Source organism: Bos javanicus, chromosome 16 (assembly GCF_032452875.1).
Source record: "Bos javanicus breed banteng chromosome 16, ARS-OSU_banteng_1.0, whole genome shotgun sequence".
NCBI lineage: Eukaryota > Metazoa > Chordata > Mammalia > Artiodactyla > Bovidae > Bos > Bos javanicus.
Window position 1 is genome coordinate 50013234 of NC_083883.1, and position 19792 is coordinate 50033025.

A 19792-nucleotide genomic window follows, 5' to 3' on the forward strand; every position below is an offset into this window, starting at 1 on the left:
AAATGAGTGAGTGGCGTTATTTGGGGGAACTCTTTCAAAGGATGCATTGAACGTGCCCCTAATTGTTTCCAAGCCACATTCACCTCCAGGACGGTCGTGGTGCTGAGCGCCCTCCGTGTGCAGGCGTTCCCGTACTGCACCAGCTTCCGACGGCCTACACCGTGTGGCCATGTGCGGCCCCTTGTGCGCGGCATCTGTGTCTCCCAGGGAGGTCAATATTCCTGCTGCTCTCGGGGGCTCCCCTCCCTCCTCCTCCCCATTGGTTTCCAGCCACTCATGGGCCCAGAGGCAGAGCCAACGGTGCTGCCAGAATGAGAAGGTGTTTGGGTGGTGTGGCCACAGACCGGCTAAAAACAGACTTCTGTCTGTTACAGCTCATGTTTCATCGATATTTTATCATTTCTTCAGTCTTTTCCTTTAATATTTTATCATTTTTTCTTGCCTTGCATCTGGCTAGTTAAGTGATGAATATCTTAATTATAGAAATACTTGAGTAGAGACAGTAGAGCGTGTGGAGGCACTTACCCTCTTTCATCTCAACCCATCAGGGATCAGTCCATCTGAATATGTGCCTGTTACACGCTTGGCTAAAGTTTAAAAATACTGAAATGGAGGTTCTTACAGCAAGACTTAATTTCTTTTAGAATTTTAGAAATTAGAAAATATTTTTCTTAAGGTTGTGAGAGCCTGAGAAGAGAAACTAAGGTTTTAATCACACTTTCTGTAAAGCTTTAATTCATCTCTAAGTGATCATGGTTCTTATTTCTGATGATTCAGGCTTTTGTTCTTAATTGTTATCATATCTTAAAAAGAAATAGGCGCTTACAGACAAATGACTTTACCGTCATCTGTCACTGTCATCTTTTATTTCTCATTTTTTCCCTCAGTGTTTACTTTGCAACTAGCAATCAGTAACCCCTCTCATTTTCCAGTAAAACTTAGCAGATGCTGTTGGTCTCTCTAGGAGATAGCCTTGTTTAAGGAAGTGAAGTCTCTCCAGGTCATCCCATCTTACCTGGTCCAGCCGCTGAAAGCCAACTCCTCAACTCACCTGGCCATGAGCCAGATGGCACTGCTGGCGCGACTGCTGCGGGACCTGGGCACGGAGGGTGCGGGCTTCACCGTGGACAGTGTGATGCGGGTGAGCGCCTTGGGGTGGCCGCCACAGCCAGGCCCAAGCTGGTGGCTGCAGCACGTGGGTGTCTGGGGAGTGCTAGCTGCAGATCAGTGGGGGGTGGGGTGGAGAGGCATGATTTCAGAACGTCCCTGCTTCCTCTGACACATGTGGGTGCTGGAGCCTGCAGCACCTTCTGCTTCACCTGGTGAACACAGAACAGGAAGGGGACCCCAGATTTAAGAGTGGGCAGGAATGCCGGGGTGACTCAGTGATGGACCCACCCCCCAGGGCAGGAGGACCTCGTGGGAGGTGACAGATGGGAGGGAGCACAGATGAGTGGGCTGGGGAGGTGGGAGGTCACCATCCCAGGTAGGGGGTAGCGGGTTCCTTGCAGTCAGAACATCTCAAGGTTCTTACGGGGTTTGAGGATGACAAGGTTCAGGGTAAAACCTGGCTGTGCTGGTGGAGAGAGGAAGTGAAGAAGCCCAGCTAGTGAGAGACCGATGCCTGAAAGGCCATTATATATGGGAACGTTGGTATGTTGTGATAGGTTCGTGTGATCCTAAAGCACTTAGGATGGATGGATCAGATCCTTCATCTACTTCAAGGTCACACACAGATCCTGAAAAAGAAACATTGAATAAGAAATAGAGTGTCAGAATGATACGCACAGTGAGCCATTTATGTACGTGTGTGCTCAGTCATGTCCCACTCTTTGTGACCCCGTGGACTATAGCCTACTGGGCTCCTCTGTCCATGGGGACTCTCCAGGTAAGAATATAGGAGCAAGTTACCATTTCCTCCTCCAAAGGATCTTCCCAACCCAGAGATCAAACCCGCATCTCTTGTGTCATGTGTTGGCAGACAGATTATTTACCACCGAGCTACCTGGGAAGCCCATTTATGATGTCAAACAAAAGCCTGTGTACACACACATGGCACACACATAATGAGAACGTCTGAGGGTTCATGTCCTCCAGCTTCAGGGACTGATGCCTCGGGAGGGGGAGGGGCAGGTGGAAGGGGCAGGGAGCTGGAGAGACTTCCAAGGGGGCTTGTGCAGTGGTCCTAGCGCTCTGTTTCTTAGAAAGAGCTGAAACAAACACGCCTTGTAATGCTTAGTTTACAGGAGGATGTAACTTTAAAACTGCCATTTATAACCTGAAGTAGGAAAGAGCGAAACGATAATTGCATACACAAGTTCCAGTATAAAATAAGTGAGGGAAAGTCTGCATCTTAGTAGCTGGAATTCTGTGGGCAATGTCTTCTTTTTTTTTAAAGTGTTTATATTGCCTCTATGTTTGGGCTTTCTTGGTGGCTCAGATGGTAAAGAATCTGTCTGCAGTGTGGGAGACCTGGGTCCGATCCCTGGGTTGGGAAGATCCCCTGGAGAAGGAAATGGCTACATGGCTACTCACTCCACTATTCTTGCCTGGAGAATCCCATGCACAGAGGACCCTGGTGGGCTACAGTCCATAGGGTCGCAAAGAGTCGTACGTGACTGAGTGACTTAACACTATGTTTTTTCTATGCCAGAAAAACTAAACGTGGCTGTTTTACAACTTGAGTCACAAGAGCGCGTCCCGGCCCTCTTCTCAGTTTTCAGTGCAGGCCCTGGAGCACAGGGTTCGAGAGGTGCGTGAGGCGGCCGTGGGGATGATCCTGGACCTGTACGCGCAGCACCGGGCTCTCGTCCTAGAGTACCTCCCGCCCGACGACAGCACCACCCGCAGGAACGTCCTCTACAAAACGATCTTTGAGGGGTTTGCCAAAATAGATGGCAGACCCACAGATGCCGAGATGAGGGTGAGTTAACTTCCCAAAGTTATGATTTGACCCCATGTTTAAGAAGTAATCTGGTGCCAGAGTAAACTGACGCATGTTTCAAGGAGCTGCATGGACACAGGAGACACTGGTCCTGGTTCCTCCACTGTGTCTGTGAACAGGGGTGATGGTGGCCTCATGTGAGGACATCCTCAGGTTTATCCATAGGAGACATTTAGCACATGTTCACCAACTAGGCTCTAGTATAAAGTAAAGCATTTTATATTTAATTAAAAATAAAACAGTAAAACAGTAAACATTTATTAGCTGAACCTGGTGGATCTTTCTCTTAATCATAGGTATATTATTCAAATGTCTTAGCGAGGATTGTAATGTATAAGAGACATATGTGCTATAGCTTATCACTCAGTTCCGAAGGCTACCCTAAAAATCGATTCTAATGGAAAATCTTTCCATACCAGGCACGGAAAAGAGCTGCTGCTGAAGAAGCGGAAAAACGAAAGAAAGAAGAAATCAGAGCTTTGCAAGGGCAGTTGGCGGCCCTAAAGGAGATGCAGGCCGAAGTCCAGGTCGGCAGGAGTCTCTGTCTCTCCCCCTCCTGCTTTCGGTCAAAATCCTGTGAGCGATTATTTCCTTATATAGATGAACAGAGAGCTTGGTCTGCTTTTTGTGGGATTCTATAAACAGACATCTTTATTCTTTGCTGTTTCTTCAGTGAGTTCAGGGGGAAATAAAAGGAATCCCCTGCTGAATCATCTGCTCTTCATTCCCGTCGGGGATGAAGCACACTGCTGGCCTGGCTGTGTTTAGAGCAGACAGGACACTTGGGCCTGCAGGAGCTTGGGGGAGGGGGGAGGGACAGGCGAGGACAGGTCCCCCACCCACAGGTCCTCACCTCCTTCAGAGGCTAAGGAGGAAAATAAGCTTGACTCGAAGGTCTGCCTGCCTTGTGCAGGAAGCAGAAGGTTTCAGGCAGACGTTCCCGTCAGGAAGCTGTAGTCCCCGTGCACAGGGGATCAGACGGCATTTGGTCCCGTAGAAGCGTGTCCCTTCTGAAGGGCCTGCCTCTGTGATTTACACGCGTGTCATCATGCGCTCGCTTCAGCAGCCCATACACACGCGTGTCATCACCCTGGCTTTCATGGTTACGTCCTTCAGGTGACAGTAAGAGAGCAAGGGCGTGGGCATCTGAGCTGGTTACACAGCCGAGGAGTCCCCAGTTGTGTCCACAGCGGGTCTCCTGGGAAGTGCTCTGACCGCCACTTTGTAAAAAAGGATAATAAGTGGCTAAGAATGGTGAAAAGGAAAGGAAGCATGGCAGAATACGTGTCGAAGTGCCTGTGACGGAGGGCGACAGTGATGCTGGCGCGTCAGAATCCATGAAAAGAGCAGGAACACGGCCACCTGGCGGGAACAGGGAGGAGGCCCGTGCCCATGAGGGACCTTCCTGGACAGTCCGCAGCCCCTGAGGCCTCCTGGAGCAGGCCAGGCTGCTGCTGCTTTTTCCCAGCACGATGATACAGATGAAGAAACCGTGCAGAAAGCTAAGTGCTCACACGAGGTCAGGAGCTGGAGGTGGCCGAGTTCCGCCCCTTCCATGTTGCCACCGTGGCCCCTGTCACAGTGCCTGTGGGGGCTTGCTGAGGTCACAGGCTGTGTCCCTGTGGTCACGGCACAAGGGTGCCCATCCCCCGCCTCCCCCGGAGCACCCTCACTGGCTCCTCCGTCCTTCAGTGTTTGCTGAGCACTCGCAGTGCACCCACCCTTCCTGGGCTCCAGAGGTGCCCCAGGACCACACTGCATGGGCCCCTGTCCTTGTCCTGAGATGACTGCTCATGGCGTCTCACGGGAGGATGACGATTTTTTTTAGTTTTTATTATTATAAAATATATATAAATTTTACCATTTTCACCATTTTAAGGTTCCAGTTCTGTGCCTTTAAGCACATTCACCTCGTTGTGTAACCACCACCACCAGCTGTCTCCAGAACTTTTGAGAATGGCAGAATGTTTTTAAATCGCCTGATTGCTCCTGAGTCTTAGGGAAAAGCTGTAAATTACTAATCAGTTTTCTAATCTGTTCAAAGCATAGATTAAGGTAAAATTTATAACTAAAATTTCACTTTTGGCACAATTTCTTTCCCTGCAAAGTGTACTAACCCACCATTACCTAGAACCCATCTATAAGTTTACCTTCTCTAGATACGTGTATAAATCATGTGAACCCCATTCGCAAGTTCAACATCAATCTATTAAGTCTGTCCCTAGCCCAGAATAGTGTTTTGTGTGGTTTTGTGTTCAGAACTGAAGTTTGAGAGAAGTCCCTCGCTGTCAGGTAAACTGTGATTCCTGCTGTCACAACAGTGTCTGTGCATGCACTCAGGCCACGGATCGGGGGCCGGCCCATTCCTGCTCTCCAGCCAAACTGCAAGCCCTCGCGAGACTCCCTTCCCCTGGGCCGGGGCAGCCCAGGCTGGCGGGTCTAGCAGCTCACGTCGAGCAGACTGGCTGGTGCGAGAGGAAAGCCTAGGGTGGGAGGAGCTCCTGGACGCTGACACAGAAGCCACCAGGGCTTTTGAGCAGAAGTGAATCCCTTACTAGGGCATGATGGGTCCCTCTGGCCCCTGTGCTTGAGGTGGTGACAAGGGCAGGCATCCAGGTGTGTGAAAGCAGAGCCTGCAGGCTGGCTGATGGGCCGGGGCCAGGCCACATGGGGAGAGGAGGGAGGTGTGACGTGTCCAAGTTTCCTGACTGTGCTGGGCTCCACGCCAGAGGCTGCGAGGGCACGGGCACGGGGGGAGCACAGGGCGGGGGGGTGGGAGCAGGAGTTTGGTCTGAGTAAGTCACGTTCACGTGACATCAGAGGCCTGAGTACGTTCTGAGCAGCAGAGAGGCCAGCTGACAGGACAGACATTCAGGTCATGAGCACAGAGGTGGGTGTCCAGCCTGGAACTGGACAAGGGCACCCTCAGGATCTGTACAGATGGGGTGGACTGAGTCCCAGAGGAGCAGGGGACACCCTGGGAGCCCAACTAAGAAGGGCCTAGAGGAGTGGGCTGGGGAGCCACATGCCACTGGGAGCCCACAGAATGTCCCACGGGGGACACCAGTGGTGAGCAGGTGACCCAGAGGAGAGTTAAGTGGCCTTGACAAAGACTGGTTTCCATGGAGACAGGGCAGGAGCCCCGAGGGAGGGGCCATGGGGGAGCAGGACAAAGGAGATGGTGTAAGGTCAAGTGTGGGTGACTCTTTCAGACAAATGTGTTGTTTGCGGATGGAAATTCTGCCTCAGACCCTGAGGTCACACTTGAGGATCACACTGCATCCTGGATAGACTCTCATAGGCACTGCAGCCGCCTGACCTGAGCCTTCTGTCTTTGTGTTTTAGGAAAAAGAGAGTGAAGCTACAAAGGCCAAGAACCAGGGTACGTAGAATGTACATCATGAAAATTCTGCATTGAAACCACCTCTGTATATTCAGCAAACATCTTCATCCCAGACACCGCAGAGCCAAGTGTAAAGCATTGCCTGTTACTAACTTGTACTTTTAAACTGTATTTCATATCCAGCTGGTTACTAAAACTTTGAAAGTAGTTTTCTACAAAAAGTTACTTAAATCACTTTCTAATTTCTTTAGACACTCAAGAAAGGAAAGTGGCCCCACCAAACGCTCCAGAAATTCCAGATAACCACTATTTAGACAAGTGAGTAGAGCCACCTCTGACCCACTGTGGGGTGATTAGAGGGACCAACCATGAAAGCACTGTGAGACATAATATTCTCCCGGCTCATTAGGGTTCCGCGAACTGATCGGCTCTTTTCAGTGACTTCAGAAGCTCAGAAAAGGCCTCCAAACCAGGCAGCATCAGCTGAGTCAGGATAACCTTCCCTCTCTTCCCCGACAGAAGTGAGCAGCCTATTTGTCAAAAGGCCTGTCACAGACTCAAAAAACTTTTTTGATGTTTTATGGAAGTGCTGTTGATGACAATGTATGAATTTGTGTTGTATGGCACAGTGACTCAGTTACACATGTATACACATTGTTTTTCAAATTCTGTTCTATTATGGTTTATCACAGGGTGTTGAATATAGTCAGGCTCATTTTACAGGAGCAAAATGCTTTTTCCTGTCCAGTGGCCGAGACAAATCTACGAGGAATTTAAGAGAAAGGTCTTGGTCTACTCAGGGCTTCTCTGGTGGTACAGTGGTGAAGAGCTTGCCTGCAATGCAGGAGACGCAGGTTCATCCCCAGGGTCAGGAAGATCCCCTGGAATAGGAAGTGGCAAGCCACTCTAGTATTCTTGCCTGGAGAATCGAGGAGCCTGGCAGGCTACAGTCCATGGGGTTGCAGAGTCAAACGCTACAGAGTGCAAGCGTGCGCGCGCGCACACACACACACACACACACACACACACACACACACACACAGTCTACTCTTTTTTTGTGACTTAAAATATCCTTTCTGCTTGATGACACTGACAGAATTCAGAGGGATCCTAAGCTAGTTTATCTCAGACGCCTGCATGGTGAAGCCTTTTTTTACATCTGTAATAAGGAGCCATCCGGCCGTCCCTGAGGACCCTCTGGTGAGGTGTGGCCCTGCCTCCAGGTCCAGCTGCAGCCCACTCGGGACCGGGACCGTGGCTACTGGCTGCGGTCTGGAGGTCACGAAGCTCCTGCGAGCCTGCGGAGTGGGGATGGCCAACCTAAACCTGGGCCTCACTTCTGACCTTTCTGTCTCGTTTCAGTTTGTGTATTTTTTGTGGGGAGAGGAGTGAGTCCTTCACAGAAGAAGGCCTGGACCTCCATTACTGGAAGCACTGCCTCATGCTGACGAGATGCGAACACTGCAGACAGGTCAGGCACAGAGCCTTAGTGTTTTCAGAGGAAAGCTGTGGGGAAAATCATTGAATGTAAATCACTCTGTTTAGTTGGGATTGATTTTTCTTAGTTTTTAAAGTGTAACGCATGTGTAAGTGTATACAAGCCGTAGGTGTTTCAGCTCCTGAATTAGCACAAAGTAGATACCTCAGAGTAATCACCACCAGGACACATACCCCACGGACCCGTCCACTCCTCACTGTCCTCATTCCTGCTTCTTGCTTGTTGAATTTTATGGAAGTGGACTCCTGTGCTGCGTTTGGGGTTTGTTTGCGGCATTCCATTGTCTGAATGTACAGTTTATCCATCCTTTCCCTGCGTGTGGCGGGGTTGAGACTGAGGAAGAGCGTTGCTGGGCCTCTCTCGTGTGCATCTTCTGTGCGTGTGGGTGCACTTTCTGGGTGCACACCTCGAGGGCCCTCGTGGGGTCACAGAGTGGCCACGCCCAGTGAGCCCTCCCTGCAGAGCCGTGCCACCCACCGTGTGCCCCGTTTCGCTTTCCTGATGAAACTGAGGGGGAGCCGCGTCCCTTGTTGGCCTGCTGCTCCCTCTTTGCAAAGCACTTGCGGTGTCTCGCCGGCTCTTGATCCGGCTGTCTCATCGTCACTGATGTGTGGTCATCCCTGACACACTGGATGTGCGGTGCCCGCCGTGTCCAGCGTTTTCGTTGCCGCGCGGGAGCTTTTTGTTTTAATGTTGTCCTCCCTGTTGGTCCCTTTCAGGGCTAAGACTTTTCACATCCTGTTCAGGCAGGCTTCCCGCACCCCCATCGTTCATCTCCTGTGATGGAGCCGGCCCTGCTCAGACAGAGGAGGAGAAGCAGGAGAGAACCCCTCCCCTGTCTGTCCTCAAGGCTCTCCAGCTTGCAGAGGGGAGCGCGGAAGACAGATCCCACTCTGAGAGCCCCTCTCTCCTGAGCAGTACGCCAGTCTGTGGGGTGAAGCTCTCGGGTGCATGTCAGCTGCTCCTGGCAAAGGTGTCCCAGTGGCGAAAGGGTCTCTTCCTGTGTTTCCAGCATATTCTTAGAAACGGCCGAGAGCCAGGATGGAACCCCAGGCCTCACGTAGAGCCTTTGAGCTCTTCAGGTTCAGGTTAGGGTTAGGGTTGTGGGGTGAACCCTCACATCCCCTGCCCGCCCCAGCCATGGCCTCCAGATGCTCCTGGCGTCACGTGACAAGCACAGGGGCAGGGAAGGGGTCTTCAGCAAAGTACCCTAAATGACCACGGAGGTGACAGGCAGGCGTCTGCCTCAGGAAGCAGCGCTCTCGCAGGGGCCGGGACAGCACACCACCTTGCGCTTAGCCACGTGGCATGTCCTCTTTCTGCAGGTGGTGGAGATTTCCAGCCTGACGGAGCACCTGCTGACCGAGTGTGACCAGAAGGACGGCTTTGGGAGGTGTTACCGCTGCAGCGAGGCTGTTTCAAAGGAGGAGCTGCCCAGACACGTCAAAACCAGAGACTGTAACCGTGAGTGCCCTCAGACCTCGAGACCCCAAACTGTGTCATCCCCGGGGGCCCAGCTGCAGGGCTGGGGGTCAGGTCCCACGTCTGCCAGTGCCGCTGGTGCCCTATCAACGACCCGCAGGAGTAACCAGAAATCCTTGTTTCGTTCAAATTCATTCAGCCGCCAAATCAGAGAAGTTGGCAAACCGGTGTCCTCTGTGCCATGAGAACTTCAGCCCCGGAGAAGAGGTGAGGGGTGGTGGGGAGGGGGCTGACGTGGGGAAGGGCTGGTGTGGGACTGGGACTGGGGGAGAGGCTGAAGTGGGGGTGGCGACCAGGCACCTCGATTGTCGGTATCGAGGCTGCTATAGTGCTGGGCCAGCGCAGAGACAGGGTGTCGGGAAGAGGTGGTTCTGGAGCTCTGTCTCCAGGTTTCTATGCCGTGCCCCCCACCCCAGAACATCTGTGAGCTCTCAGGGAGGCGGCTCTGCCCTCCTGGCCATGGATTTGGCTGTGTGTGGGAGGTACTTGAAGGCTTACTCCTTCCCTTTCCATTGTCAGCTAGTTTTCAGAATAACTAGCTGTGTGCCCAGCATCTTCTGGCGGTAGCTTATTTGTTTGTCTGGATCTTAGCATCATTGTGAACCCATGGCTTTAGGCTATGGGATATGTTCAGCTGTGTGGGCATCACAGTGCTTTGCGGTGTGTGGATGAGCCAGCCTCTGGCCGGTGGGGCCTCTGCAGATGGGCGCCTGGCAGTGTGAGTGGGCCCTGGCGACGCAGAGCCTCCTGGCTCCGACCAAGCCTTCCCTTCCTGGTTCCCTTCACTGGAAATGACCTTCCGTGACCCCCTTGGGTGCTCTGTGCTTGTGGGCCAGTACCCTTCTGAGCCTCTCTGCAGAGCCGGGAAAACGTCGAGATAAATCCATGAAAGTTCACACTGACATTGCTGATTCAGAGTCTGAGCTGCAGGGGTTGCTTTAACTCCATGGGTCTCAGGACAGAGTCTCTTTCCATCCTCCCGAGAATTAGTTCCCAAAGCCCCCAGAGATGCCCATCCAGCCGTCACACAGTGGGCACGTCTTGACCCCAGGGTCCCCGGTCGTTGTGGGCAGGGTGACGCTGCTAGCCACCCCAGCTCCTCTTGTCCCTCTCTGCCCCCTGGACACGTGGGCTCCAGCATCTGCCTCAGGGCACTGGAGTCACTCCACTTGCTGTACCCCGGCTGGTAACAATTGAGCCTCATTGTCTCAGTTTATGTGCAGGTCCTGGCAGTTTTCAAAATCAAGTTCTGCAATTATATAAGGTACTTAGAGGGTTCTGATGTCTGTAAAATGAGGCCAGTTCAGAGAAGACCAGGCAGAAGCTGCCAGCCTGCCCCTGCTCCCTATCCCTCCTCTTACAGAACAAGGGTTTTTAATGGCTTAATTTTTTCCTTACATGTAGGCAGCTCTCAAATGTGTGCACTTTTCCTCGGTCCCTGTTCAGCTAGAGGTTAGGTGGCTCTGCTTAGTTGTCGTCACCTTGTGCTGCCACTGTCTTAGGCGACCAGCCCCCTCCTTGTGGAGACCAGCCAGCCCCCTGCTCTGAGCAGTGCTGGCATCTGCAGTGACCTCTGCCCCTCTTGCCCCCGCCACCACTCCAACTCCGGCCTGGAGGGGACGGCACCTGCCTCAGGCCACGTGGTGAGGCAGCAGCAGGCTATGCTCCTTTTTCCTCTGTTTCCTCTATATTTTCTTAACCAGTCTCCACCCGCCAACAAGCTTGAACACCCGTTATTCTGTCACAGTTTCTGCGGGTCAGAAGTCCAGGCACGGCCTGGCTGGGTCCTCTGCTCGAGGTCTCAAAGCGCTGCACTTACAGTGTCGGCCTGGCCACACTGTCATCTGTGGGCCCGACTTGGGGAGGAGTTTCCTGGCCCATTCCAGGCGCTGGCAGCACCCTTTTCTTACTGGATGTAGGACCGAGGTCCCGCTTCCTTGCTGGCAGGGCCTCCTTCAGCCCCTCCCCCCTGCATCATCGCACATGTGTGACAGCGGCCTCAGCACATGGTGCTCAGCCATGCAAGAGTCAGGAGGCATGTGACGTGCGGGCCAGTATCTTAGAAGCTCATAAGTCACGGGTGCTCTGGGATCATCGTGCTCAGGGGCTCAGGGCAGGACACACCCAGAGCTCAGGAACCCCCTGAGACTGCCATGTGTAGTAACTGCCTCTGGTTTGGTCATCTTGGTGGCCCCTCTGGTGGCCTGGTTGCCACACTGCATGCCTCTCACTTCAGGCGTGGAAGGCTCACCTCATGGGCCCCGCTGGCTGCACCATGAACCTTCGCCGGACGCATGTGCTTCACAGGACGCCCGTGCTGCCACCGGGTAAGTGCCCGCGTGGTCTCGGCCCTGCCCCTGGGTCCCTGGCAGGCAGGGTCGTCATGTTGCAGCACAGGCTCTGGCTAAAGGCCCTCTTGTGACCCTGCTTCGCCCAGACTCCGTGGTGGTGCTCAGGGAGTTGACAACTCAAACCGCGGGTGTTCACAGGCACACTCAAGGCTTGGTGTCCCTCCAGACCACCCACACCAGTGTCCAGAAACAGGAACTGCAGTAGCAGACCACAGATGGCGCCACGACCTGATTCCTAAATCAGTTTTGGCTACTTTATGTCAGATTTAGAATGCCTTACAGAAAAGTTAGTATTTTTCATTAGAAAGTTATTCTTGACCTGAAAGAGTATTGGATACCGGACTTTTATTTTCGGGGCACGTGATCAATGAGAACCTGAGGAGCCATGCTCAGTGCAGATGGGCTGGCTGTACCACTGATGCGAGGTGCCTCCCGCGCCCCACACCGTGAGTGAGGACCATGGTGCTGGGGAGCCGCCCCAGCCTCTCAGCCTGGAAGTGGGGCCCTGGCCACGTGGCTTCTGGTTTCTCATCTGGGAGTCAAGGCTTTGAAGTTGAAAATGAGGTGTATGGCTTGGTCCTTCTAAGCGTGCGCCAGGCTCCTCTGGCTCTTCCTCCTCTTCTGCCATCACATGTGTGTCCTCGTGGGTGGCCCTGCCGCCTACGGGCTGGGTGACCGCCATGCATGGTGCTGACCCCCTGGTAGGTGCGTCCGGGCCCCTCGTAGTCCACTCCTCCCAGTGTCTGTGACACCTGCCACTCACACCGCCACTGGGCTCTGTGCCCTGGCTCACACGTGTCCCCGCACTCTGTGTGTCTGCATGTCCACTGCAGGTAAAGGCCCAGCCGCCACCAGGGCAGGGACCTCAGGATCCAAGGTGGGAAGCAAGATCCCCACCCCGAAGGGGGGCCTGAGTAAAGGCTCCAGCAGGACGTACACGAAGCGGTGACAGGACGCAGCGCCTACCTCCAGAGGGGCCGCGCAGCTCCCATGACATGGCTGTGTCTCCTCGGAGCATCCCTAGACGTGCTGACCCCCGCTTCGCCCCTGCTGCCCCAGGCTCCTGGCCGTGCCCGTCCCGGGTGCGGCTCTGTCTCCCATGGCTCCGCTATCGGGTCTCTGCCCTCCCGCCCAGGGTCACAGAGGGAGATGGTTCTGCCGAAAGAGCAGCACCGGGCAGGCGCATGCAGAGCAACCTCTCCAGTCCTCGCTCCCTCTAAACCTCTTGCACGTGGGTCTCTCTCAGGATGGGGGACGGTTCGCAGGGCTCATGGGGCCAGGATGGGACAAGGTGGGCTGGTGCCTGCGAGTCCACCCTGTGCTCCTCCTCCCCGGCTGTGACTCCTCCCCTCAAGGTCAGGGAGCCATCAGCCTGCAGAGCCTGCACGTCCACAGCAGCATCAAGTAAGGTCAAGGTGGAGAAGTAAGGTCGCTGCCCAGTCCCCTCAGTTCTCACCTGCAGGTGCTCTGAGCGTGGCCCACTTGACACCACCACCCCCATGCTGGCCCCCACCCCAAGGGGATCAGAGGTTAATACTGATGGCTGCACAGCAGGCCCTTCCTCAGGGGGCTTCAAGTTCTTTACATGCATGAAGCCCTAAAAATATATGAGACATTCCCTGATGCTCCTGCACTCATGTGAGCAGATGTCAGTCAGAAAGGCCTTTCCTTAAGCCCCTGGGGCAGATGGAGTGACCCCCACCCTGTGTAACTTTCAGAGGAGCCTCTGAGCCTCTGCCCAGCCCCTCACACTGACCCACTGGGATCTGTGGAAACTGGAACTGTATGTTCTTTTCTCCAACACATTATACCGTACTTTAATAAAAGCCAAGCAAAATGATGAAACCAAACCTCTCCTCACCAGCCTGCAACCAACCCAACCCCTGCAGCCTGTGGAAGTGGCTTGCCTGGCTCCAGAGCCAGGTAGCTGTAGGGAAAAGCCAGAGTTTGTCCAAAACGTGCTTGGAAAGGCCATCTTCGTGTCCAGGCCTGTGGTCCCCAGGTGCCCAGCCCACTAGAGACCCAAAGAAGGTAGCCCTGCCCTTCCTGCCCGGCCGTGTGCCCAGGGGTACGCCTTCCTCCTGAGTGTGTGACAGGTGGGCTTCCAGGATGCCCACTAGAAACTCACGGAACTGATGAAATTTGTACTGCACAGTTAATGTAAGAAATTTTAATTCCAAACCATGAAAACTAACAAAATATATAATAATATTTAAAAGAAAAACTAATAGCTATTTGAGCAAGGTACTCCCTGGGTAAGTTAGTGACAGTGAACCTGTACTAGTCAGTCTGTGGTGAACTGATACTTTCTCATGTGGTTGACTCAAAATCCTGAGCCAGAATAAGACTGACAAAGAGAATTACCTTCAAAAATATACGCTATTAAAAAATTGTAAAGTATGGAGGGAGAAATAATGTAAAACTTTACTCGATAGAGCAGAGTATGGATGCCAAGGTAATTATAAAATGATTCTTCCTGATTCAAAAAGGTGTGTTGCCACAACCTTCTAACCCATTGCTGAAGTATACATAAAATACTCCTTTAAATAGAACAAGAAAAGTTAACCAAGAAATTATCCTTTTCTCGCCAATCAAAACTTCTAAGAAACATACATATAATGTTTTCTGTATATTGTAATGTAAAGATGTTTATAAAAATACTTAATTTTTAGTGATTGACAAAATTAATTGCATTTAAAACAGGTCGATCTTGCTGATTACAGAAGAATCATGTGTTTATGTTCAAATGATTCCTGGCAGTGATCAGTGGCCATTTAAAAGGTTTACAGAGTTATATGCTATTAAGGAACCAAGAATAAAGGATAAAAAAGTAAAAAGGAACTGTAAGCTGCCTTGGCCATTCATAAATATCTAAACTTGGCACAGTAATTAATAACTGAAATTTCATTCATGAATATGTTGTGGCTATTTAACAATATTTATTATTTTCATATTTCAGAGTATTCTAATTTAAAAGAATTATCTATAAATTTGGCATTAGAATACAAATGTAAATACTTTTAATGAAAATTTGCAACTTTTTAATGTTTTGACATAGTTTTCTATTTGTCTTTATTTCAGGTACCAAAATTATAAAACATCTAAGTAATATATTTTTGTTGTTGTTTCAGGGCTCAGGGTTGAATTCACCCTGAGCATGTGAATATAATAAAAAGATTACTAAATGTTCTGTCCCTTTGAAGACTATACTTGAAAAGCTTATGGTTAAGTTACATCTTCTGTAAACATGCAGGCGTGATGCAGCCCTGAGATGCCACTGAGTCGCTGAGGTTTGCTGGGCAAGGGGCAGGGGGCACTAAGTTGCCAGGAGGGAGTCTAGTTCCTAAAATAAGTTATTTGTGGGTTTAGTGGTAAAGAAGCTAAAAGAGTTTAAGCTGCACAGAAGTTAGAAATAGTGACCAATTTTATCCTGTGGGATAAAGAGAACATTTTATATATACCCCAGTTGTGCTCCCATCAGAGGTTCATACCTCTTAATCTCTTCCTGTGTTTTTTTATTCCTTTTTAAAGAGGGGATTTTTACCAGCCAACAAGGTTATTTTGCTTTTCAAGTAAGTAAAACAGTATTTTCTCTGCTGTAGACTGGTTTTAAGCTTTTACTAGTTTTGATTTTATGATTGTTTCCATTTTGAAGTTAGTTTTTTCCATACACACACACACACACGCACGCACACGCTTCCCCTTATATATGGAAGGGGAAGCCTTCCACAAGCGGCTCAGCAAGTAAAGAATCCACCTGCATTGCAGGAGACTTGGGTTCAATTTCTGGGTCAGGAATATCCCCTGGAGGAGGGCATGGCAACCCACTCCAGTATTCTTGCCTGGAGAATCCCTATGGACAGAGGAGCCTGGTGGGCTACAGTCCATAGGGTCACAAAGAGTTGGACATGGTTGCACATATACATAAACTTGAAGTTTAGGGGCATTACAGTTTAAACAGCAAAAATCGGTGCTCTTACCTGCATAGGCAGAGTGTGTGAACGAGCCTGTGCACAGGAAGGAGGGGGAAGCTGGTGTGAACTCTGGGAGAGTATGGTTCCACCTGCTCTCAGTTAGGTGTTCATCTGTGCCATTGCTCATCTGCTCTTAAAAACTAGATCAGGGGTTTCCCTTGGTGGCTCAGTGGTAAAGAATCTGCCCGCCAATATGGGAGACACAGGTTTGATCCCTGATCAAGGAAAAGCCCACATACTGCAGAGCAACTAAGCCCGTGCGCCACAACTATTGAGCCTGTGCTCCAGAGCCCAGGAGCCACAACTATTGAGACCTTATGCAGCAACAGTCGGCGCCCTCGCGCCCTAAAGCCCATTCTTCCCGGCAAGAGAAGCCACTGCAATGAGAAGCCTACACACCGCAACTAGAGAAGAGCTCACACACCAACGACGACGCAGCATAGCCGAAAACAAATAAATTAAAAAAAAACTAGGTCAGCACTAAAAACAAAAGCCTGCGAAACAACGTGCGCCCCGAGTCCTGGGAGTCCTGGGAGCCCTGGGGCCTGCACCCAGCCCTCCACCACTGGGGGCAGGGAAGCCCTGGGTGGGGTTGCGTCTCCTGGATCTGGGGTCAGGGCTTAAGGCAGCAACCCCCTGAGCTGCTGCATTGAGAGGTCCTGTGCCCCCACGTGGGTGTTCTGGAACGCTCTGAAGACCTGTGGGGCAGCTGTTCTCACCTCCACTGTAGCCAGGGAGACTGGCTCAGTGCCTAAACCCTGCACCTCTGTGCACCCTGGAACGGGGGTGTGGGCACAGGTTCCAGGTAGTGGAGTCCAGATTTGCTTGTCTCTGCCTTGGTCCCCACCTGGAATGGAGCTGAGAGGAAGGTGCTAACAAGGCCCCTACCTACCCCCTTGCACATAGCAGATCCGCCCAGGCAGCCTCCACTCCTTCAGCTCAGGTGGGGAAGGTGCTGAGCCCACGGCAGGGATGGGGGAGACGGAAGGCGTGGGGCCATCCACCTGCCCGAATGGCCTTGAAATCGCTCCAGGCTTTCTTCTGGCCCAAGGTACCTGGGGATGCTTCCCAGTGGGGCGGGAGCAAGCCCCCCACCCCCCCCAGCTTCAGGATGGACACCACAGCCCCCACCCCACCCCCACCCAAGTGTGAATGCTCATGTGCAGGGGCAGTGTGCAGGCCCCTCCCCATCAAGAGGTATCCCGCAGGTGCAAGTGGAGAGCGGAGTCAGATTCTGAAAGGGGTGGTCTTGTGAGCAGGCAGCCTGGGTCTGGCTCATCCCCATGGCCCCCTTTCGCGGCCCTTATCCTGAAGGTTGAGGGCTCCCCAGGAGTGGCCCACAGCCACCTCCGCACCAGTCATCTGGCCGTGCCTTCACTATTAGTGCCTCTTGGTGTCCGGAGACCAGTCCTGGAAATGCAGGGGAGCGGCATCCCATCTGACACTGTGGGGTGACTGTTGGCACCACTGTGAGGGTTCTGAATTGAGATCTTCCTTTCCCCGGAGGGTAAGGAGACAACGCTTGGGAGTGCTGTTCACCAAATTCGGGGATCCTAAGGCTGGGCCAGAGGCAGGAGGGCAAGTGAGGCCGGCACCCAGGGCCTCCAGCCCCAGCCTCAACCAGGGCAGGGACATGGGTGGGGACCAGGGTATGGACAGTGATGGAACCAGGACTCAGGCAGGGAAGGGGATGGAGAGGGGTCTGCTGGACTGGCTGCCCCCACAGGCCGACCCAGCACCTGGGCCAGGCTGGGGAAGGTGCAGCCATAGCACTGGGGTCTGCTCACACCATCCCCAGGATCCACCTCTGCTGTCTTCATGGACTCACCACAAAGGCGTGGATCCCTTCATGATGGAACCCTGAGTCTGGTGCGTTTAAGCTGTGCACATGGAACCGCCCCATGATCTGTCACTCATGCTGCTGTGTGCATGTTCACATGCTGTGCACATGGAACCGCCCCGTGATCTGTCACTCGCGCCTCCGTGTGCAGCTCAGCTCATGTCCACATGGCCATCTGCTTTCAGCTTGTCTCACAATGCACTATCCTCTCTCCTGGTGGTGGTGGTTGGTGGTGTCCAGTGTCAGCTTCTACACAACTGTTACTACCCACATTGCCTATCAAGATGGCATGTGTTAGCACAAGCTGTCGCACAGCCGCCCAGAAACCTACTCCAGGAAACTAAGCAGGCAAGAGGACATGCAGGTCCCAGGAACTGAAAGCCACTGATACTAAGTATGGGTGTACAATCTTCCAAGAAATCACTGAGGAGACCAAAAGCTCTTCTGGGTGTGGCTACAGTGCACATGGAGGGAAGTGCAAGGGCGGACAAGATCTTAGGGGCCTCCCCTCCCCTCTCCTGACCTTGGGACAGTCACTGCCTGTCCTTCACAGATGGAACTGGTCACAACAGTGTCTTTCCTGTGTGGGGTCACAGGGTGACAAGGGTGAAATCAGCGCAGCACACAGGCTCTGCTGTAGATAAACACGGTATATTCACAACAGACTTCCCAGGTGGCGCCATGGTAAAGAATGTGCCTGCCAGTGAAGAAGATGCCAATCCCTGTGTCCTGAAGATCCTCTGGAGGAGGAAATGACAACCCACTCCAGTATTCTAGCCTGAAAAATCCCCTTGGACAGAGGAGGCTGGCGGGCTACAGTCCATGGGGTTCAGAGTCAGACACAACTGAGCGGCGCACACACACACACACACACACTCATTCAAATGTACTGAAACACCAGAGAGCAGACAATGCCCAAGTGCCACCCATACACAGACGACTCCCGCAGACCTAGGCCTGGCCCTGCACCATATACAGGAAGCACCAAAAAGCAGCAAAACTACAGTGTCAGGGTACAAGGGGGTGTTGTAGAGACGGGTGACCATTGTTTTCCTGAGCTTCATGATGGCTACACGGATGTGTTGTGCCTTCTGGAAGTCCATCACCCTTCAATACAATGTTCAGAAATTTCAAAACAAAACTGGCAATTCTGCTGGGGTGAGGGGTTAACAAAACAGGAACAAAGAATAGTACAGTCGGCCTCAGCACTATTCCTCTCACCCCCTCCTCCAAACACTTCCGGCCCGTGGGTCCTAACACAGGCAAACTGTCTGCTCCCAAGCAGCCTCACAAACTTGCCTGCCCAACAGAAATGCCTGTGGAGCGTGTAAATCCCCACACCCGAGCTGCAGCCCAGACTGCTAGGCCAGCATCTCTGGACAAGGGGGCTGGGGCCACATTCATTTCTAATTTCCTGATGACTCCAATACACAAACCACTAACCTATAAAGAAAAAAAAGTGCACAAGGTGCTTGTTAAAAACTGAAAAGACTTATTCGATGCTTGCGACAAGGGAAAGTCATCTCAACTCTGATTACAGGACGGCTGGGGCTTTAAAGGGCTTCCCGGGTGGCGCAGTGGTAAAGAACCCACCTGCCATGCAGAAGTTGGAGACGCAGGTTCGATCCTTGGGTCGGGAAGATCCCCTGGAGGAGGAAATGGCAACTCACTGCACTGTTCTTGCCTGGAGAATCCCATGGACAGAGGGGCCTGGGCAGTCCACGGGGTCGCAGGATCAGACACAACTCAGTACGCACGCATGGGGGTGATTATGGCCACAGGGCAGGGAGAGGAAGCCAACAGATGGGAAACTACCGAGATGAACTTGGTTGAGTTTGAAGGGTAAAGGTCTATGCCACCCGGAAACGTGTACCTCGGTACATTGGCTATTCTGAGCTGTATGCCCCTGAAAATCAGTCAATGCAGGAAGAGGCCTGTCTGAACTTCCCTTCTTGCCTAAACAGCCTCCCAAAGGAACTCAGTCGCCCGAGACCCCCGAGGGACTAGGAGAAACAACATAGACGGTGTCACACGGTCCTCCCGCCCGTTTGTCTTCTAAGGCCCGTTCCTCTCCCCCAAAAGCCACGCATCTCCTCCCCCTTCGCCCTGTATACGGCTTTTAGCCCGGGGAGTCACGACGTTGCCGAGCACCTCCCCCGGGCCGTGAGGCCGACGCGTCCGCAGATTCGGTCTCCGGTCTTTCTTAGGGACTCGGTCGTTCCTGCTGCTTCCCGACAGCCTCGCTGGTGGGAGGGCTCGACCAGCTGCCCGTGCTTCAAGGTCCCACGCCCACAGCGAGAACTGGGTCCACGGCGCTGAAGGTCCCAACGCCCCTACTGTACCCAGCTCCTTTAAGACGC

The 19792-nt window shown here is 52.6% G+C and overlaps 1 protein-coding gene and 2 long non-coding RNA genes across 5 annotated transcripts in view; 1 reads left to right on the top strand and 2 right to left on the bottom strand.

Moving 5' to 3' along the window:
* The window catches only part of CEP104 (centrosomal protein 104), a 40203-nt gene extending 25395 nt beyond the window's left edge, over positions 1-14808 (top strand). For all 3 annotated transcript variants that reach the window (XM_061382941.1, XM_061382943.1, XM_061382942.1), the window contains 10 exons: positions 965-1141; positions 2717-2923; positions 3364-3471; positions 6290-6326; positions 6539-6605; positions 7650-7758; positions 9111-9249; positions 9407-9474; positions 11504-11594; positions 12452-14808. In XM_061382941.1, the coding sequence (XP_061238925.1) occupies positions 965-1141; positions 2717-2923; positions 3364-3471; positions 6290-6326; positions 6539-6605; positions 7650-7758; positions 9111-9249; positions 9407-9474; positions 11504-11594; positions 12452-12567 (1119 nt within the window). In that variant the 3' untranslated portion in view covers positions 12568-14808. The remainder of the gene's footprint in view (positions 1-964; positions 1142-2716; positions 2924-3363; positions 3472-6289; positions 6327-6538; positions 6606-7649; positions 7759-9110; positions 9250-9406; positions 9475-11503; positions 11595-12451) is intronic.
* Positions 962-2722, bottom strand: LOC133227892 (uncharacterized). Its single transcript, XR_009729993.1, has 2 exons — positions 1535-2722; positions 962-1319 (listed from the first exon to the last, which is right to left on the bottom strand). It is a non-coding gene; the product is annotated as an uncharacterized LOC133227892 (long non-coding RNA).
* Positions 11442-19762, bottom strand: LOC133227891 (uncharacterized). The gene is made up of 2 exons (XR_009729992.1): positions 19584-19762; positions 11442-19078 (listed from the first exon to the last, which is right to left on the bottom strand). It is a non-coding gene; the product is annotated as an uncharacterized LOC133227891 (long non-coding RNA).
* Positions 19763-19792: the final 30 nt, after the last annotated feature.